This window comes from Python bivittatus, unplaced genomic scaffold (assembly GCF_059951505.1).
Source record: "Python bivittatus isolate LINGU-HERP-01145 unplaced genomic scaffold, Pbiv_v1 ctg000680_np1212, whole genome shotgun sequence".
Lineage (NCBI taxonomy): Eukaryota > Metazoa > Chordata > Lepidosauria > Squamata > Pythonidae > Python > Python bivittatus.
The window spans coordinates 8,768,043-8,789,416 of record NW_028277095.1 but is presented as its reverse complement, the minus strand read 5'-3'; the positions used below and the strand labels follow the sequence as shown (position 1 = coordinate 8,789,416).

Sequence of the window (21,374 nt, the reverse complement as noted above, 5' to 3'; positions counted from 1 at the left end):
TTGGCTAGACTGTGAAGACGAAGGTATGGGCAAAGACTTTGTCCAGTCCAATGCTTCACAACTATAGCGGAACAGCAGCCCCGCCGCCCCTCGCTTGGCACAACCGCTCTCCATTATTCTGTTGGGCTGGAAAGAAGTAGGGAACAAGATTAGCACCTTGCGGACCCCCTGCTTTTAAGGGCTGTGGGAAGAGCAGCCGTTCCCCAGCAAGACCTTTTGGAATCAGCCATCCCGCAACAGCAGCAGCCTCACTGATATATTTTTGGGGTTTTTAGATTTTTTATCCTGCCTTTATTATTTTTATAAGTAACTCAAGGCAGTGAACATTCCTAATACTCCTTCCTCCTCCTATTTTCCCCATAACAACCATCCTGTGAGGTGGGCTGGGCTGAGAGAGAGGGACCAGCCCAAAGTCCCCCAGCTGGCTTCCACGCCTAAGGCGGCACTCGAATTCACTGTCTGCTGCTCTCTAGCCTAGTGCCTTTAACTACTAGGCCAAACTGGCTCTCTGTAGTATATCACATGATGCATAATATAGCATAGCAGGCCCTTTGGCAATCACCCCTCAAGGCAATCAAAGCAGCTCCAAAACCAAGCTGAACCCTGGGAGATCCAGTGGATCTAGGATTCAGCCAAACCCAACTTACACTGCCTGGGAACAAGAAGAAGAAGAAAATTGCCCTGCCAATTTCAAAGCTGCACCATCTATTTTCTTCTCTGCTAATTGGTTGGTGGCCAATGCCTGACGAGCTCGTTAGCCAAGCAGCTGAAGCCTGGCAGGGGCTTGCTGTGCCTTAGCAGCTTCAGTTCAGCAAAGCTAATTGGGATTGCATCAGGGAGGGGCTGGAGCCTCCCATTTCCCACAGCTCACCTGCACCGTTGGTGAGATGGCTCCACGATGAAATTATAAGCGCTAGAGTGGAAGAGCCAGCCTTAAAGTACGTACCCTCCAAAACTGCGAAATCCGCAGGAGGGGAATGGCACATCCCCTGGAGGTTGCAGGCAACCTGCCTCCCTCCCCACGCTCCCCTTCCATCTCTTTCCCCTTAAGATGTTGCAGGACAGACAGACCAACAGACAGACAGATGCTACTGCTGCAGCTGGTAACCCTTTCCCCATCTGTGCCTTGCCCCGATGATGAATGGCTCTGCTTTGTAATATAGGGCGAGGATGGCCAAGGAAGCTGCCGGTGGGGACTGTCAGCAGCTGCCTCTGCTCCTCCCGGCCCCCCCAGCTGAGGTCCTGGGCGAGATCCTGAGCGAGCAGTTTGGCCCCCTGCCTTTCATGGCTCCCATCACACGGATGAAGAGGAAGCCATCCGGCTACTACTATCCCACCGAGAACCGAGAGCAGGTCCTGGGTCGGAGGCGGGCGGCGAATGCCAAAGAGCGAGAGCGGGTAAGCAGGCAGCGGGGCCCCTCTGCCCTGGCTCGACTGGACCACGCTCCCAAGAAGTGGCCTCGGATCAGGAAAGCTTCTGGTCTCTGCTTGCAGCTGGTTGGCGGGGTGAGGATTGCCTAGGTAGGCAAAAGGCACATTCAAACTAACCGTGTGTGCCAGCCCTCTCCAGCCTGGCACCCTCCAGGGGGGTTGGGATGGCAAGCTGGCTGGCTGAGGAATGCTGGGAATGGCAGTCCCTACACATCTGGGGGCTCCATGGAGAGAAAAGGCTGAGTTCGAAATCCCAGCTGTGTTCAGAAAAGTACATGCTGGTAGTCCCAGGCCATCCGCACGCCTAGGAGGAGCCACGCCTGTAACTTGTCTCTGGTGTGTTAAGAGGAGAATCCAAGTCTGAAGGCCAGAGGAGGCTACTTACTGAAGGCATGCCGTTGTTTAGGTGCATGGCCAAAGGGGTGGGGGGTGCTTTTCCATACTTGCCCATGGCACACGTTGGCCCTTCTCCAAACTCTCATGCCCCACTGGGAACTGCAGCCCTGATCAAGCCAGAAGGTGCTTGTGGGGAGATGATCCTCTCACGACGCGGCTGGCTCCTTAGCAGTGATGAAACGGTTATGCAATGCGGTGGCTCTTCAAAGAGCACCGTAAATGCCCAGGTTGTCCATCTTCTGAAAGTTCTGCACCATAGTTTTTTCACCATGCCTACGAAGACAGGCATTAAATTCATACCGGCTGTGTACAGGCGCCAACGTTTTCCCCAGGCTCTAATTCCCAAGGCCTGAACGCCTGACTCAGAAGCCAGTGTCTGGTGCGTTAGAGCAGTGTTTCTTAAAGTGTGGTCCCAGGACCGCTGGGAGCCCCCCAAGACCGTCTCAGGGGTCCTCAAAATCAAAGTTATTTGCCAGATATTGAAGATATTTGCAAAAAATGAAAACAATGACACCCTTCTCATTATTTTTTTTATTTGTTAAAAAATATAGGGTTTATTCATGAAAAATATTTGTTAATGCCTAATGGGTTTAATATTGTTTTTTTACATGATTCAATAAATAAATATTCTATGACTGCATCAATTTTAATTTTTAATACGGTAAACATTGATAAACGTAACCCATACAAACAAAAGCTCTTTTGGGGTCCTTTATCATTTTTAAGAGTGGGAAGGGGTCCCGAGAGCACAAAGGCTTAGAGGATCTTCTGGCTTCTTCCAGTCCTCGCTGAGATGCTGGAACAGTCACGAGGATGGGCTTTTTATCCTTTCGGGGTGGCAGAGAGACACACGAGGATGGGATGAGCCATCGGGGGGGGGAAAGGGAATCAGAGTCATCTGGGGCGTTGGGGTCAGCCTGGCCTCTCCTGAAATGGCTGGCAAGGTGCAATAAAATGGTTCTCAGCCTTTTAGAGCAAGTTCTTATCAGCAGCTTCAGATGTTGACTCTGGATAGCACTCTGCAGTGCATAAACATTGGAAGCGCGTCAGTGGCTTATTCTTAGTGTGTAAAAGTTGTATCAGGCTTCAGTAGGAGGCTGGCAGTCACTTCTTGCCAGAGATAAAGGGCATGAAAGACTGCCAGGGGGTTTCATGTCCTCCTCTGGCAGCTCTTTCAGTCCTGGTCTGGATCATTATAAGCCATGGTTTGTTTAACTGTGGTTTATCTAATAAAATGCAACTGGATGGATTCACACAACCATTTTTTTACTAACTGTCATGGTGGAGATCATGAAATGCCAGGCAAACTGCATTTTGGCTTAGCACACGATGCGAACCAACTCATTACCTCCAAAACCTGTTCAGCTGAAGACTAATGAAGCAAAAGGAATGTTTGTGGGAGAGGCAATATGCCATGTAAAATAGACTCTTGTGCTTTAGCCTGCTCTGACCCTTTAATACAAAAGTGGTGGTAGTGAACAGGCAACATTATGTATCATTAGGAATCTTGTAAAAGTATGTTTGGCATGTTTGCAAAACTTTTTAACAGTCACTCTTGAATGCTCTGAATGTAATGGAGAGTTTTGTAGGAATTCTCCTGCTGCAAAATAAGTTTTGCTATACAGCTACCAAATAGTTGAGAGAGAGAGATTAAATTCAAGTTCCCTTCTAAACTACAGCTCATTATTTTATTTATCTCTTCTAACCAATTGCTGTGTGCAATTTCTTTTTCTCCTCACACAGACAGGTATCTGCAGTTAACAGTCTCTGAAAACGTGACTGCTGACTCTGATCATTCATTTCTTTTTTGTCTAAACAGATCAAGAATCTGAATAGTGGTTTTTCCAAGCTCAAGTCTATTGTCCCGCTGATTCCAAAGGACCGGAAGCCAAGTAAGGTGGATATGCTTAAAGCCACAGCTGAATATATTCGCCTGTTGCGCTTGATCCTGGAAGAAACCGGAGGACTTGAGGTAGGAACGAAACCGCTGTCTTGCTAAGACAAAATACCATTCTATGAACTAAATGTCTGATCCTGCACTGGGTAGTTTGCAAGGACTCTAACTGGCTAGGTTCCAAGTGACAGAGCCTTTGGCAAAAAGTGCTAAGTCGTTTTGGAATTAGTACTGTCACTTTTTCATATAAGCACTTTAATTTTTTTAAAATGTAGCCCAAAGAGACTTTACACTGATTAAAAGCTTGAAATAAACCTGATGACACAGTGGTGTCAAGCAGCAAAATCAGAGTGAAAGTGTGCACAACCAGCCTCTCGCCCTCGAACAACTCCTGCCCCCAAGAACAGAGTTATGGGAAGGTGTGCAACTGAGGCTTTGGGAACATGTGACTTCTCACTCCAAGACTCGATACGACTCCTGCGCCATTCCAAAAGTTGCCTCCAGATTCTGTCAGTTAAGGCAAAATTATTAAATATGTTTCTAACATAATTGTTAAATTCAGTTTTTGTTTTATGTTTTTATGGTTCTGTGGTTTTGTTATTGTTGTGAGCCACCCAGAGTTGTGCTTTAAGATGGGCAGCCATACAAATCTTTTAAATAAATACATTGGATACACACCTACTTTCCCATTGTGCTGTTTCCATTTGGGGCAAGCCACTTAATGCAAAGCACAGAAAAGAATAGCAAGCAAAGAAGTTAAATGCAAGAGGTAAGAGCAGGAAATACGGCTAAGTCTAGTTTATACCAGTACCACTCTCCACACCTCTCCATACCTCTGTCCTTGGAGATTGTCTTTTACTTGCATCGTATCCAACTACACATTGCCTTTTGTTCTTTTAACGTCTCACCTCTTTTTGAGGATCCATCTCATTGGTTCCATCCAACTATGATTTTATCCTTTTTGCCTTCCTCTTGACCCATTCACTCTTCCTTCAAGCATTTGTTTTGCAATTCAACCCTCATTGAACCTCTTTGTATGACCAAATCACCTCAACATACTTTCATGCTGGTCATTAAGCTTTCAAATCAGGCCACATTCATTCAGCGTTTACTCATTCTTCATCTTATCTCTTCTTCTACAACTCTTACTTCTTCAGAAACTCATTCTGACCCCCTTCAACTTACTCTTACGGTTTTCCTGACATACCCAACTCTCGCTTCTGAATAACAAAATGGGCAGATACATTCTTAGATACATTTTTGCTTCTGAAAAATATTTATTCCTCACAACACATCATTCTACCTTTCTACCAGCAATTGTACATCTGAAATGTTCTCCATCTATTTCCCAATGTTCTACCAAATTCATCTATCTGTTCTAGATTTTTGCCATTTATGTATTACTTGCAGAAGTTCAATCCATTTCCCTGTAAGCACAAATACCTTGGTTTCTGATGCATTTTCAGAACTCTTACTCCTTGTTGCTTTATAATATCTAACATTCATTGCTAAACTCATTGGATTCACAGCCAACAACATGACGTTGTCTGCATTAGGAAGTAGACACACCTCCAGATCTTCAACAAACACACTTCTACTATAATCAGAAATGCATTAAACAACTAAGGGGATACCACACATCCCTGCTCAGTGCTGAACAATCCATTTATTCTTACAGTTGCTTTACTACATCACATGCTACTTGTATCACATTCATAAATGGACCTTCAATTTCATGCCTGTGCAAAATTATCCAGTATTCAAGCTTCTTCAATCAACTTTCCTTCTCAAATTCATACTTTTCCCAGTGACCTGCCCAACAAAAAATACCTGGTATGTACACCTTTTGCCTCGCGTAAAGTTGTGCTACACTTCCAAATTTTGCTCATTTTGGCCTCTGCACTCCTTTGATCAATCTCTACAGCTTCTCGGGTGCACCCCATAGTTTTCGCTCTTGCTACCCATCCTTTGCATAGGGGAACCACAAGGGCATCCTTCCCATTCAGGCCCAGATGAGTCTTCATTCAAGTGAAACAAGTTGTGTGGGCGTCCCGTAAGCAACCCCCATCCACATAGGAACATTTCACCAGTTACACCATCTGCACCTGCAGACTTACCAAATTATAAATTAGGCAAAGTGAGGCGATGGAATTCACGAGAGTATCAGACAACATGTGATGGACTGGAATGGTGGGAGGGGAGTAAAGAATGTGCTCTCATCTCCAGAGGAGCGAGGAAGAGATAACGGAGGAGACTGGCATCTCCCTAAGAAAATCCATCGGTGTGAACTGGCTGAGCCTGGGAACTGGTTTCAGTCTGGGAACGTTCTTGTTAAGGGGTTGTAGCTAATAAACCTTGCTGGATTGATTCTGCATGGTCTCTTGGAGTTCCTTGGGCTAGGCCCGACACAACAGAAGAAAGGAAGCATTTTTCAAACTGTTCCCTATACTGAAACAAAAATTGTCCCTGTAGGTAGCACACTTGGACAATAAGGTTGAGTCTTCCTATAATCAGGCTAGAATACTTTTCTATACAGTATATGAAGAATTTCAAGATGGTAGAGCCCTCAAAATGGGCAACGGATATCTCCCATCACTGCCTGGGTTTATGCGGTGATACGGGTTATTTCCTTTCGCCACGGTGTGTCGTATAAAGCCATACTGATTGCAATAAACCACATTAAGCAATTATGGATTGGTTATGTAACTCACTAAGCCATAGTTTAACTTAACCACAATTGTCTTACACAGCACACCAAGCCATAAATCACAATTTCAAAATCACATTGGCTGGTGTCACACACCCTGTTAAGCCAACACTGGTAAATTGCCTCTCAGGTTATTGGGCCGCACCTGGAATTCTGCTCTCTCCCTCCACCGTGTTTCGGCTGATCAGCAATGGCCCACCTGAGATGTGGAAGCGGAATTTGGGGCTGCACAGCTCCATTCATCAGGAGGGACCATAGTCATTTCTCAAAGTAAATGGCTCTATTTACTTGCTGCCATTTGTTTCTTACGTGGAATGCTCAAATGGCATTTCCACACCAAGCCTGAAATGACACAATCAATTTTGCAGCCTCAGAATTTGTCAGCCTTTCAAGGTAGACTGGACTAAGAAACCAATGCCGTATAGGTCAGCGTTACTTTTATTATAAAGCTGTAGTAACAGAATCTTGCCAGTCTTGAACGCACTTCCCACTCCCTCCCTTTATCTTCATGAGAACTAGAGAGCATCTTCTCTGAGTCGTTTACTCATATTACGCTCCTGGCCCAGACTCAAGCCCCTCTTATCTGATCATCGCCTTAGCAGCTGCTCTTCCTCCTGTCCCTCGAGGCCATACCTTCCATCTCCTGGTAATGGTCTGTGGGAATGACCTTGGGAGACAGGAAAAAGAGCCATAGACTGGACAACCGGCATGCAAAAGATATCCCAGCCCACAGAGGGAGAAGAGGTATGGAAAGTGTTTCAGATGGGACCCTCCCTAGTTTTCCGGAGAGTAAAAGGAAAGGAGGGGAGAAATATTTTCAGTCTTGCAAGATTCTGTTAATGTAACCTTACAGTAAAGATAAGGGTTAGCACTCCTGGTTGTGTCTCTTGCCTGGACTACCTGGCAGGGCTAACACCTCTACGGGACTATACCACCTCTTTCTGCCCCAGCCTTCTCAAACAGCTGCCTGTGAAATTATCCATCTTATTTCTGTTTTAGATGCCCTTTAGGAGCGCAAGGCAACATGCACAGTGCTCCCTCCTCTCATTTCCCCCCACCACAGCCATCCCAGGAGGCTGAGTGAGTGACCGGCCCAAAGCCTCCCACGGAGCTTCCTTCACTGAGAGGAGGCTGCCAGCTGGGTCTTCCCGGTGCCCAGGGAGCCCTGCACCAAGGTCACGCTGGCCTCTTCCCTCTTGAGCCATACTGGCCGTTCCAGTTGCTGCATCAGCCAAGCGACCTCCTTTTCCCGTTACTTAGGGGGAAGATGCTGTGGACGGTCCACCTCCCGGGCCCATCTCGGTGGCAGAGCCCTTAGAGAAGTGCTTGTCGGGACCTGTCCCAGCACAGCGGTCCAGCTGTTACATAAAGACCGAGAACGGCCTGGAGATGGTGTGGGCCAATCAGATGATGGAAGCCCCTGTAGGCACGTGGGGAGAGACCCTTCTGCCTGCGTATATGGGGATCGTAGAGCTTCACAAGAGCGATTAACTGGTAAGGCTCCGCTGGTGTTTTATCTCTAGATGGATGTGCAAAGAGGAAAACGAGTTTCCTGTTAACTAGGTGAGCTTGAGGGCTACTAACTTAGTTCTGCTCCATTTCTTTTAATGGTGCATTTTAATCTCTGCTCTGCTGTTCGCATAACTGGTTCTCCTGGTTGAAGCATAAGGACTCTCCAGTTTTACAAACAATGGGTGGTTCCCTTACCCCAACTAGGTTAGCAAGAAAACCTCACCATTTTTTTTTTTTTTTTATGATCCTTGATAGCAGAGAAGGGAGTGATCTTCAGAGGACCTTCACCAAAAATCTCCCTGATGCAAGCATCTGATAACTGAGGAGATATTCTTTTCAGCCTGACGTTCCCGTCATGCTTCTTTTAGATGCTCAGCCCCTCAGTCCAATGAATATTTCCTTCATGCAAATGGCACAATTACGTTTCCTTTAGAAAGGAAAAAGAAGCATGCCAGCCCAGGCAGCGAAGCCCGAGGCTAGTCTAGGACTGGACGTAGGATATGGTGAGGCCGAGCGGCTGGCAGCCGGACTGCTTTCTTGGCCTCTCTTCTGGGGTCTGTGAAGGAAATCCAGCGTTTGTCTCCCCTTTGCTCTGCTGCTGCTGTGGGGAGGGGCATCTAGGTCAGCCTCCTGTGACGGCCCTTTTCCCAACGGGCACAGGGGGCAGGGATGATATGCTGCTTTCCCTGTCCCTGACACGTTTATTCCCACTTACTTCTCTCAGGGGTATGCATTAAGCCTATACATATTGGACGGGGGGAGAAATCAGCAGAGCTGAAACTTAAAAATACTTGTAAGCGAAGTATGAGACGTAAGAAGTACGCTTGCAACCAAGCAGTATGTTTTTTTAAAAAAACAGTTCAAAATAAGAAGGTGATTGAGGCAAAAGTTAGATAGCCTACTCAGTACTGCTTACGGCGCGTTTTTTAAAATGGAATCTTAAGGTGAGAAGGTGAGAAGATCCCCGCGGTGGAATTAGGCCCAGGCTCACCTGGTCCAGCCTTCTGCAGCAGACAAGGGCCAGCCAGCGTGTCTGGAAAGCTCCCGGGTCTGGGCCAGAAGGCAAGAGCGCTCTCTTCTGCCATTCCCAGCAGCCTGCTGCCGGGGATAAACGAGCGACTCGGATCAAATCAAATCTATTACCACCATTGCAACTGCCAGCATAAAGGAGAGAGGGACTTGTGGGATCCTGGGGCTGGAAGGGGCCTTGAAGAACTTCAGACCAGCCCTCTGCCCAGGGTAGGAATCTTCAGCCCATCCCAGACAAAGGGCTGTCCGACGTTTGCTTAAGAACACCTAGTGGTGGAGTTTCCATGACGTAATAGCTCTCACGGTCAGGAAATTTCTCCTTATTTCGAGCTGCATCTCCCCCTGTAACTTGTCCCATCCTCAGGAACTACAGAGATTAAATCAGCATCCTCTTCCTCGACAGTCATCCGCATCAGCAGCTCTTGAGAGCCACCCTTTCTACAACCATCCACGTGCCTGCCATTCTCACAACTCCTGGGAACGATTCCACAGTTTAACTACACACTGCATGAAAAAGTGTTTCCCTCTGAACCCCCCATGCTTAGTTTCAGTGGAAGACCCTGAGATTGTGCGAAAGGGAGGAAACCTTTCAGCCTTTGTTGTCCGTCAGGCATGATTTTAAATGCCTGTCTTGGGTCTCCCCTTCTGAGCTAGAGCCCCAGTTGGGGTAGACTTTCCTTTAAGGAGGGCTGTTTTCAACCCCCTAGTGATTTTGGTTGCTCTTTTTGCACCATTTCTAGCGCTTAGTGTCCTTCTTCAGGTGCAGTGACCAGAACTGAACCCCACGTGTGGTCTCGGTCGACATTGTTATGTCAGCTGTGCTGTTTCCCTTCCCAACGATGCCAAGAATGGCATTTGCCTGGATATGGAGGAAATTCCTCCCTGCCTTGTAGACTCTTTGTGGTCTTTTGGCACTTTCTAATCTTTCCAAGGCTTTTAAAGAACAAGCTTAAACAAATGGCTTTGACAACTTTCATGTGGTTCCTTAATCAGTGCTGCTAATTATATTGTTCTACCTCTATAGGCAGAATAAAACAATTTATCTTTACCTTTATTCCATTTTTTTTCTGTTTGTAGTTACTGTATATTGTATTTTTTTGCTCTGTAGGCCAGCCAGAAAATGTTTTGTGATACCCAAAAGGGTATCTCAAGGAGTAACACATGTAAATTGTCTTTCAGAGGCCCATTTATGAATGAACAGAAGATCTCTTCTTCACCACTGAGCACTTTTGAGTACCCCACTCTACCCACTTTATGTTACTCCCTTCGTTGGCACTTCTTAGGTTTAAATGATAATAAAAGAGCCATATTAAGCATTCTTGTTTTGCATGTGTAGAATCACTGGAGAAAATTCACTGGGGGTGGAAAAGCCTTCAATTTACCTTGAGTTCACTCACTCATATCAAGAAGTTCATGGTCTTCAAAAATGCCCTACTTCTGCTCCCCTCTTGTGTTTACTGGCTGGTGAAGTTTCTGGGGAGGCAACATGTCAGAGGATTTAAGCAAACATTTAGCTTCACCTAATTAGGACCCCACCATTGGCAGCAAGTCAGCGATGGGGGCAGCAAAGCTTACCCCAGTGTGATTTTCTGTCTGGGTGGAAGATTGTCATGAGCAATGGGGAAAGGCCTATTGGAATTCTCCCAACAGCCCTGGGTCAATGGTGGCCTTCCCCAATGTGCAAACTTCCAACTCCCCATGAACCTGTCTAGTCACCTGAGATGGAGATCCTGGATGGGCTTAAGAGGGGCCACAACTGTTGGGAAGTGACTGTGCTCACTGGGAAACTTCTTCCTTAACTGTTCCGGGTGGAAGAGTATCATGAGCAATGGGGAAAGGCCTATTAGAATTCTCCCAACATGTTCATTCATTAGGATTAAGAGTGCCTCTGGGACCTCTCAGCCCAACTTCAAAACAGCCACATGATGCTTCGTTTATGGAATATACTTCTTCCTTTGATATTCTTTGTTTCAAGAAACTTGGGCTCCTGAGGATCTATTAACACCTGGATATATTCTCTTTACTCTGAATGCAGTGCCCAGTACAGAAAAGGGCAGACCATCAGGTGGCCTGTGTTCTGTGGTTTCTGTTAAACTTAATGTCCCAGTATTTATGCTGGAGTCTTGCTCAAACACAGCTCTAGCCCTCCTACTCTGTCTTAATAGTTAATTTACATTTTCCCCCAGTTCGTGGGCATAGAGAAATAAATAAATTATGGGATCAATTTGATACTTACATAAATTTATTATGTTAGTACCCAGACTCTATAATTATAATAGCCAGTGACTTTAACACATGTATTGGCCAATCTGATGACCTTTTGCAAAATTATGTTAAATGGCCAGTGCCCCCTTAAATGGATGTGGGCTACTTACTGGCCAGACAATCTAAAGACCAGCACTGTAACATTGCAGGATTTCGTTTGACCCAACTTGTGGACAGTTTAGATCTAGTGGCGCTGTCAGGGGTGATATAAAAGGGGAGCTTATATTCTGGCCCAAACAGGGCCAGTGTGGTTGATTATATCATGATTTCCCAAAATGTTATTCATCATATAGATGACTTCTATATTGAAACTCGCCCTGATACTGACTACTTTCCAACTAATTTGTCTTTTTGATTCTAAAACAAATCTTGAATCATTAGAAGTAGCCCACTGCCCTGTTGACGTTACAACAAAGGGGTGAGTGCAGAACAAGCGGTCTCAAGGTCTGGCCAAAGTTCCGTCTGGGCTCTTGACCTCAGAGGCCCTGCTTCAAATGCACTCCCAAATCTGCTCAGCTGATTCGTAGGAACAAGTAATGTCACTGTATCACTCAATTGTTGCTAATCTCCAAGTCCCTCGGACAAGATTTTTAACAGCCAGTGGTGTTTATCCACATAAAAGGTCTCAATCATGGTATGAAAATAACTGTATTACGGTTAAAGAGGCTCTCTTAAATGCAATAACTTCCTTTTGCCAGGAAAATTGAGCGCTTCTAAATTACTTAAGAATAAAAAAAAATTATAAAGATCTCTTGAAGATAAAGAAACGGCAGGCTATAAGAGAGAATTAGAGGAATTTAATTTTAGCAGCAAAGCTTAAGAACTCCACTCGGTTCTGGTGCTTAATAAATCAATCTCTTGCAGATAGATGTTTTGGTCCTTTCACACAAATATCTGCAGATACTGTAAATGGGAGGATCATTTCTATAACATCTTTCAGAGGGAATCTGCTGTATTTTCAGATGTGATTCCCTCTTGTGATGACCTCCCAAACTGGCCGCCAGTGTCCATAGCTGAGGTTAAAGATCTTATTGCCCAATTAAAACCAGGTAAAGCATCTGGAGGTGATTTTATCCCCCCAGAATTAATAAGGGAAAATAAAGATTGGTGGGCCCCAGTTTTGGCCACCTTATTCACAAAATTTCCAATATACAAAAATAAAGGAAATAAACTGGACCCTACAAATTATAGACCCATTAGTTTATCAAACACAATAAATAAACTTTATGACAGATTTCTATGTCTAAAATTAGTGGATTGAGTACAAAATGAAAATATTGCTGAAGAACAGGCCGGATTTAGAGAGGAACGATCGACATTAGATCGCTGGTTCTCCACCATTTGGCAGAAAAATACTCTGTACCCCTCGAGGTTCCCTTTTTGTAGCCTTTGTTGGTTTTAAGTCAGCTTTTGACCTAATACCAAGGGAGAGACTGTGGGATAGTCTGAGACCTTCCACTGTTGATAAAAGACCACTCATGCTCATTCAATCGCTTTATTCACAGACCTCCCAGAAAATTAGATGTACTCCTTGGGGACATTTATCTAAAGCAGTCCCAACTTATAGAGGTGTAAGACAAGGTTGCATTTAGCTCCATTACTTTTCAATTTATATCTAAATCCAATAATTCAAGGGCTTGCGGTTCCAGCCCATCACCCACCCATTTGGGCTGATTGTGCGATCCCAGCATTACTGTATGCCGACAATGTAGTTCTTATGTCTCCTTCACAGGTGGGAATGAGAAAAGCACTTACGGCTCTAGCTTTATTTGCACAGAACAAAAGCTATCAACAAACTATCAGAGAGCCACAGTTTTAGGGTTTGCCCAACGTTATCATAGAATTCACAAATGGCAAATAAACAGGATTCAAACTGAACAGGTGCGCACCTATGAATACCTCGGAGTACAGTTCCATGCTTCCTTGTCCTGCACTGCTCATTTTTTCTACCAAGCGAGCGTCGCTCAGTGTACCTCTTCGGCTATTGCAAAACTTTACCATTCAAAAGGAGCCCATTATATCCCTGCAGCTTGCAAAGTCTTTCAAGCCAAGGTGGTCCAGCTTCTCTGTGGGCCTCAAATTTGCTCTTTTGCAGAGCTTAATATTAATTAAATCATTCAAAATAAGTTTATTAGAGCCATACTGATGGTTCCAAAAAGCGTCAAAAATGCCATCCTATGTGTAGAAACAGGTAGTTTCGTTGAACGCTAGGGCATAGTTTCTTCTTCTTACCTTCTGGTTAAAGTTAATTCCTATAGGTTTAGCCCCGTTAGTATTTAGAGATCGCTTTAAATCCTCATGGCTTAAAAAAGCCTTAGATAAAATTCAGTTACTGGGCTTCTCTATGGAACGTCTGTGCTCATTAGGTTTTGATAATGCTAGAACTGCCCTTAAACAACGAATCTGGGATATAGACCTCCAAGCAAACTTAGGTAAGGTGCTACATCCCTGTATGTCTCATTTTCTCCCAAAAGGGTTTGTTGCAACCTCCCATTTATCATCCATTACAATTCTGAAATTTCGTGAGGCCTTCACCTTAGCCAGGATGGACGTTTTGCCTCCAGCTGTCCTTTGTGGCCGTTTTAAGGGCACTCCTAGGCACCTCTGGTTGTGTCCGTGTGGCGATGGCTCAGGAGAAACTCTAAGCCACGCGCTGCTCTGCTGCTCCCTCTATAAGGACTCCAGACAGACCCTTATAGATCCGATCTTGGGGAAGCATCCAGGTAGGAAATGTGATTTCTACTTAATGTTACTTCTTTCAGACAAGGACTCAAAAATATCCGCCCACGTTTTGCGCTGCCATCTGTTCGATACGCCACACCTTTACCTAGGTTTGGAATTTCTTATAATAGTATTTTACTTTGATTTATTTTAGTATTTTTATTCTTATTTTAGACCCTATTATATTTACTGTTTTTCTGTCATATGTATGTATGTATGTATGTATGAAGAATGTAACACTGCCATTATTAGATATTTTGACTGTATCTGGCCTTCGGGCTGTAATAAACTCAATTGATTGACATATGATGAGGAGAGTTCTGTGCCTCCTATCCAAAAAATAGTTTAGAATTATATATTTGACTTAGGCCGAGACAAAAGACATTGATGGCAAATAGGATAATCCGTAAGTTTAGACTCTGTTCCTATTCTTGCTTCAAAAGCTACTTCCATTTTTTTTAATGTATTGCCCCCAAACCACAGAATTGCAGAGTTGGGAGGGGCCGTTTAAAGCAAGAATCCCGGGTGGATGGCTGTCTAGCCTCCGCCTGAACACTGGACAGCAGAAAAAATGTTGGAGAGAAAAAACTAAAGTTAGGAGTACAGCTTTTATTAAAAAAAATATTGTTGAGGCTGTATAAAGCTATCTGTTATCAAAAAAGGGTTATGTGATCAGGAGACAGGGAGATTTAATTATTAGGAAGAAAGAAAAGATTTTTGTTTTTATTCCAAAAGAGCATTTGCCAGTCTGCAAACCAGGCAAATCTATCAAGCAGGCTGGCCACTTGTGTCCACACAGCAAGGAGATCTGGCTCTTCTGAAGGGCTGAACAAGACAATGGTTCCTTGGGTGAAAAGGTGGCTGGACTTTCTAAACAACGGCTGCCCGAAAGAAAGAGGACACAAGAGGAATGGGACTCTGCAAACCAAAAGGCCGCGGGATAGATACTTCCCTCCTGGTTCGCACTGGATGCGCAAACAGCAAAAGATGTTTCGAGCAGGGTCTGCTTGGGCAGAGCAGCATGACTTCTCAAATATGTTTAACATTGCAACCATATTACTAGAAACTCAAACTTGCAAATGAATTATCGCCTCATATGGGTTCCTTTCTGGAAAATTTAAACGAGCGGTAAGCCAATACCTACAGTTTACCACAATAGCTAAATAAAGCTGTGCGAATCTGAAGAAAAATGTACAGCCTGTGTTAAGGCAAATGCTTTTAATGCCATCTACTGGCCATCTCAGAGAAAATAATAAAAAAGACCTGGGAGCTGATTCATTTAGACCAATGTTTCCTAAAGTATGGTCCTAGGACCCTTGGGGGCCCCCCAAGACCCTCTCGGGTCTGTGAAATCAAAATTATTTGCCAGATATTGAAGATATTTGCAAAAGTTGAAAGCAATGTCATTCTTCTCATTATTTTTTTTATTAGTAAAAAAAAATAGGGGTTTTATGTTAATATCTAATGGGTTTAATCTTGTTATTTTTACATGATTCAATAAATAAATATTCTACAAATGTGTCAGTTTTTATTTTTAATATGGTAAATATCGATAAATATAACCCATACAATGAAAAGCTCTTTTGGGATCCTCTCTAATTTTTAAAAATGGGAAGGGGTCCTGAGAGCAAACAGTTTAAGAAACACTGATTTAGACTAATGTAAACTTTTAAACGTAATGAATTATTTCCTGAAATTGATTGATACTTTCAAAATGCATTTTCACCACCAAAAGAAAAAAGTGGAGATTAAAAGAATATTGAAAATCGAACAATAAATTTGGAAGGAAGCCTAAAACTTTGCTCACTGACAATGGACGTGAATGTGCAAGAATAAAAATTGATCAGTTTCTGAAATAATGCAGACTAAAATATGGGAAAACAAATCCATATATCCCAGAACCAAGTGGTGAGGCTGAAAGGAAAAATAACTTTACTGCAAATGGCCAGCACTAGGCTGGCAAAGAAACAGGAATGGCCGCAATGTGCCTGCTAAACAGGCTACGTTGCAGCCAAAAAAGAAAAGTGCGGCGTCTTTGCAGCTGTGGAACGGGATCAAGCCAAAGGCAAAACACGCTGAAGTTTGGGACCCAAGGCCTGCGCCTACGTGCCTAAAGAGGAAAGGAGCCAGTTAAACTGCAGAAGCGAAGAAGGCATCTTTCTAGGGCAGCGTTTCTCAGCCTTGGCAACCTTAAGATGGGTCTTAAAGCTGTTAAGGTTGTTTTAGGGTATGGCTTAGGATAGAAGAGATACTGAATTCTCCCTCCTATCGCAAAGCAAAGACCAATGCCAACGAACTGTCAAGGTTGCGTCTGGGGATCCCGTCAAGGCAGCGACAGAGCAGCATCCTAAGGAGGAAGAAATGCTGAGCCTTGATGCAAGGCTTGCCCCTTGGAACCTCAGAATATGCCAGTGCCAGGCAGTTGTAGCTCTGCAGCTAATATGGGGAGGTTATAATTAACTGTCATGCATAATTGCTTGAATCGCTGTTTTATTCTAGGTCTCTGCTTAGTTATAAGCAGTCTACTACCAGGCTCAGAGGTCAGTGGGGAACTTCAGCCGGAGGTAAGATCCTCAGGCAGTCCTAAGAAAGAGGTGCCACCTAAAAGACTGGCACCCTTAGCCAAAGAGGATGAGACCACATCCTTCCACACAGAGGGGATACAAGACACCGGGAGCAGCGGGGGGAGTGGCTGCAACCTGCAGGAGAGGATGCTAAATCTCTGTGCAAGAATAAAATGTGGGCTCTCAAAGAATTACCAAAAGGGAGAAAATCCATTGGAGGCAAAATGGGTCTTTGCTACCAGGCAAGATGCAGAACGGGACATCCGGTGTCACAAAGCCAGACTAGTCACCAAGACATACTTCCAAAATATAACACAGATGAAACCTTTGCACCAGTAGTGAAGCCCATTTTAGCTAAAACACTCCTCAAGAGGAACGTATGTTCGGCACATAAAAACAGCTTTCTTGGACAGGACATCCACAGAAGCCATATAGATGCAAAAGCCACCAGGATCCAAAGAAAGTCTTGTGTGCAAATGCAAAAGTCTGTTTATTGGCTCAGACAAGGAGCAAACGCTTGGAATGAAAAGCTGAAGCAACTGTTTGATGAGGGACTCACACAGCAAAGCTGATACCAGATGTAGGAACAAGAAATGGACGTATGTTTCAACTTATGTTGAGGGTCTAATTGCGTGTTGGGAGGATGAAAAAGAAAACTAAAGAAATCACAGATCATCTCAACAAAGGAAGAAAGGTAAAACTGCTAGGAATTACCTTTGAATTCAGAATGAGCAAGAAGAATATGGAAGCTTCTTTCTCAGGCAGAAGCATAAAACAAAGGAGCCTAGAGAATGCCTTGGACTGGGCGAAGCCAATGAAAAGGAGACCCGTTTCTTTCGTGGCAAAGAAACTCTACGGGCAACTGCTGCTTTAGGACAGTTGGCGCTCAGCTCTGCACGTACCAATTCATCCCAGCAACAGGAGGGGATCTGGGCGGGCAGACGGGGGACGCGTCACCAGCCCCACCTCCACCACCACCACCACCACCACCTGCGGACTGCAGCCGAGGAGGGGGAAGACACTCAAAGGGAGCTATTGAATATCCCACTACCACCAGGAGGCGGTATGTGTAAGGTCTATCTAAAGTAAAAATACCACACAGGATACATACATACTGTGTAAAATAGAGAAACTCCCCACTCAGGAGGGGGACGGAGGTCAGGTAAAACCTTGGTCGCGAGGCCACAGCACAGCGTCCCCCTCTCTCTGCCCTGGCAGCTGAAGGGAAAGCAGGCTGTATATACTGTGCCAGTCTAAAGGCAGACTCGAAAGCAGGGTCTGGACCCGATTACCCCTTCCCCAAAAAGACTCGTTTTACCCACCTATCTCAGCACTGGCAGTCCCAAACTGGAGTCTCGACTCACAAACAAGCCATTACGAATTGCTCCATTACCCTCAGGATATGCCCAAATTTCCCCCTTGGGGGTCATTACCCCCAGTTTAAGAACCACTGCTCCGAAAGAAACTGCAGATTTAAAATTATTGTTACCTGCAGACAGTAATCCCAGACTCGCGGGCTATATGGGCTATAGATATATACTGTATATAGATATATATACATACTTACACACATACATACACGGGCTATATACAGAGGGCAGAAAATAACCAGCAGAACCCAATTTTATCAGGAAGGAATTGAGTTTGACCAGCATAAAGCAGTCAATGGTTGCCTGGTCATCCACAGAAGTAGATGTATCTGCACTACAAGCTTGCCTAGAGCTGGATTGGCTATGCAAAGAAATGCTCTTGGAATACAGTTACATGTCCGTTTAATTGACATGCTATCTACTCTACATTTAGTTAGCTTACTAATCAGCATACGATGGGATACTTTGTCAAATCCTTTTCTGAAGGTAAGATATATTATGTCTCCAGCACTCCCCTAAGGAAGGTATCTTGTCAAAAAATGAGATGATTAGTTTAGCAAGATTTGTTCTTGACGAATCCATTCCTGACTCTGACTTCTAGTAACTACCACATTGTTTTTAAGGTGCTTAGATCAATTTCTTTATGATCAGAAAAAAAAACCATCTTTAAATCTTTCCAAGGATCAGTGTCAAGTCTGCTGTTTTCTCGACCATTAGCTCTCCCCCTAGTCATTTCCCCAGTTCTCTAGGATTTCTGAAGGATAGTACTGAAAGATTCAGCCAGATCTTCTGGCCCTCAAGGCCGAACTCATTTCAAGTAAAGAGGTAAACTGTGCCCACGTTTCTGCCAACCTGAAGGCTAAATTCTGCCTTTACTGCCTGCTCTTCCCAGTTCCCTGATGGAACCCATCGCTTTCACTCTTTGCTTTCACCCACTCCTGTGAGCCGGAGTGCAATATTCGCTATAAACCCGGTGCCCTAAGTGTGTTAATGCCACGTGTTTCAGGGGGATCCCAGAAATAACGAAGGGGAAAACCTCGAGGAGCTGCCTCTTGCCTACCACGCAGGGTGCCCGTGCTGGGACTTTGAAGCCCTTCGCCCCCGGCAAAATGGTGGAAAGACAGAGAGAATTTCCGCAGCTGAGAGTCGCTGTGTTGGACAACAACGCGGCTGCCCTGCGGACCAAACTGCAGCCATTTCCAAAGGCATTCAGCATGCTCAGCCACAACGTAACTTGTTTTGGGCTTACTGTGATGCACAAATCAGGTCTGGGAATAAAACGGTAGCGTTTGTGGGACCCAAAACACATTTTTTGTCATGCATTTACTGAGCTAAATGGTTTTGGGGACACACACGCCATGTGTTTGCAGTCGCCGGCTTTTCCTGGCTGGGCTGAGCTCTTTCCAAGCAGCAAACTAACCCAAGGCTAGAGCAGGTCTGAAAATAGCAGGAAAACACCCCAGAACCGGCCAAGAGGAATCCCGCTGAGGCCTACGAGCAGCCCCAGTTGGGGAACAGAGCAAAGTCCCGACAGCTGCATCCTGACCCTCGTGCCTGGCTCTGGGGTGCCCACTTAGGCGACCCCGGGAGCCCCTTTGCCACCCTCCACCCCCCTGCAAAAATATGCAAAATGTCTTTGCGTTCCACGGGGTTGAGTGGATGACAGCGGAGCTGGGGCAGGGAAGACCCTCAGTCGGAGGAGTCCCAGTTGCAGCCGAGCCTGGTTTGGACGCCACGCGCAGCCTTGGGATATGCGCAAATTAGCACAACTCGCAGGCCCCAACTACGATTAAAGCTCTCTTCTGTAGCCACGGTTTGACCCACCCTTGGCATTCAGAGGCCACCCTGGTTTAGCACATCATGCAAACGTGCTCACAACCCCTTTGCTTTGCTGGCTTGTTCCTGGCTCGTTCAGTAAACCATGGGTTAGCATGATGAGCCTACGTCAGGTTCCATTTTTCATAGCTGGAAAAATAATTTAGTAATTTACATGTGTTTTGCACGCTGCTGCCCCTCGCACACAGACAGAGGCTGAACGAAGCATGGGTGGGACACACTGAAGCTTTCTCCTAGCCTGGGGGAGCAGCCAAACATACCGGACCTCACCGGCATAGCATTGCTCAGCCCAGCCTCTGGCCCTTTTTTCCAGGGTGACACAAAGTGTAGCAGGATTTTCAAACTAGGTTCTGCAAGAATTTGATCGGGCTCTGTAAAAAACTAAGGCATTTGTAATGTCTTGGTGCGACGTAGTACGTGTGAATCCAACAGAGTTTCTCTGGTCTAGCATTATGCACGAACCAGGCCGTTATCACTTACTAAGTAAACCAGGGTTACTGTAAACCGTGGCTTAGTCAGAGCCATGACCCCCCACAGAATTCTGACTCTCTCTACCGATTCCACAGACAGCTCTTCTCCCTTCCCCGAATTTTCCTTGCAGCGTCACCGGCGGCCTTCTTGTCTGACTGGGTTTGCATGTGCCGCTAAACCCTGGTTTGCTTAACCGCCGTGCGGCGAACGAGCTACGTGGGCTAAGTGGCCACAACCCGCCGGGCGAAATCACAGCCGCGTTACGGTGCCGCCGGGCAGCGGGGGGCCTCCGCTCCGGCCCTTCGGCTCCTCCTGAGGCAGCCGGGCGGGAAAGGCCCGCGCAGCGCCTTCCCTGCGGGAGGCTGTCCGGGCCCGCGTCTCTCTCGCGCTCTCCCCGGATTCTGCTTCGTCTGACGGGGCCCCTCGCCACCGAAGCTGCTTCCGAGGCCGCGGGGCCGCTCCTCAGCTCCTCCTGCGGGCCCCGGCGCTCCTCCGACGCCCTCCGCGCCGGGTCTTCCGCGCCGGCCCCTCGGCTCCCCGGACCGCGCGCCCCACGCAGCAGCGCCTCTCGGCCGGCAGCGGCGGGGCGCGGCGGGGAGGCGCGCCCAGAGCCTGCTCGGCGCCCTCGCCGGGGAGCCGCGCGCGGCGGCGCTCCCGGCCAGCCGGCCCGCCTGCCTCGCGGGTTCGCCGGGCCAGCGGCCGACCCCGAGCCCACCGCAGGCTTCGCGCCGGGCCGGAGGGCGCGATTCCTGCCGCCGGAAGCCGGGGCGGCGGCCCGTCCCCGGCAAGCGAGCGGCGCCCCCGGCCCGGCCCGGCCCCCTCGGCCGCAGGACCCTCCACAGCGCGGGGCGGCGGCGGTGGGTGCCCCGAGACGGCTCGGGCTCCGAGCGCGCCGCCGCCGGGCCCCTCGGCGCCCGCAGCCGCAGCGCCGCGCAGCCCCCCCACCCGCCGCAGGCGACCCGCCCGGCTCCCGCGAGGCTGAGGCGGCTCGACCCTCCGCCGGGCGGGGCCCGCCGCCGCCGCCGCCGCCGCCGCCTGCTGTTGGGGCCGTCTGCCGAGGGGGGCGCCGGCCAGGGGGGAGGCGCCCTTTGTCGCCGCGGCGGGCGGGGCCGCCGGCCGAGGAGCGCGAGGCGGGCCGCGCGCGGGATGCTCTGAGGCGGCCGCTGGGCGGAGCCGGC

General features: G+C 46.9%; 1 protein-coding gene across 1 annotated transcript; it reads left to right on the top strand.

The window, feature by feature from the left end:
- The first annotated feature begins 1,170 nt into the window (after nt 1–1,170).
- On the top strand, nt 1,171–7,919 carry FIGLA (folliculogenesis specific bHLH transcription factor). The gene is made up of 3 exons (XM_007441741.3): nt 1,171–1,398; nt 3,647–3,799; nt 7,689–7,919. The coding sequence occupies exons 1-3, from the start codon at nt 1,171–1,173 to the stop codon at nt 7,917–7,919; spliced, it is 612 nt and encodes a 203-aa protein (XP_007441803.1).
- Nucleotides 7,920–21,374: the final 13,455 nt, after the last annotated feature.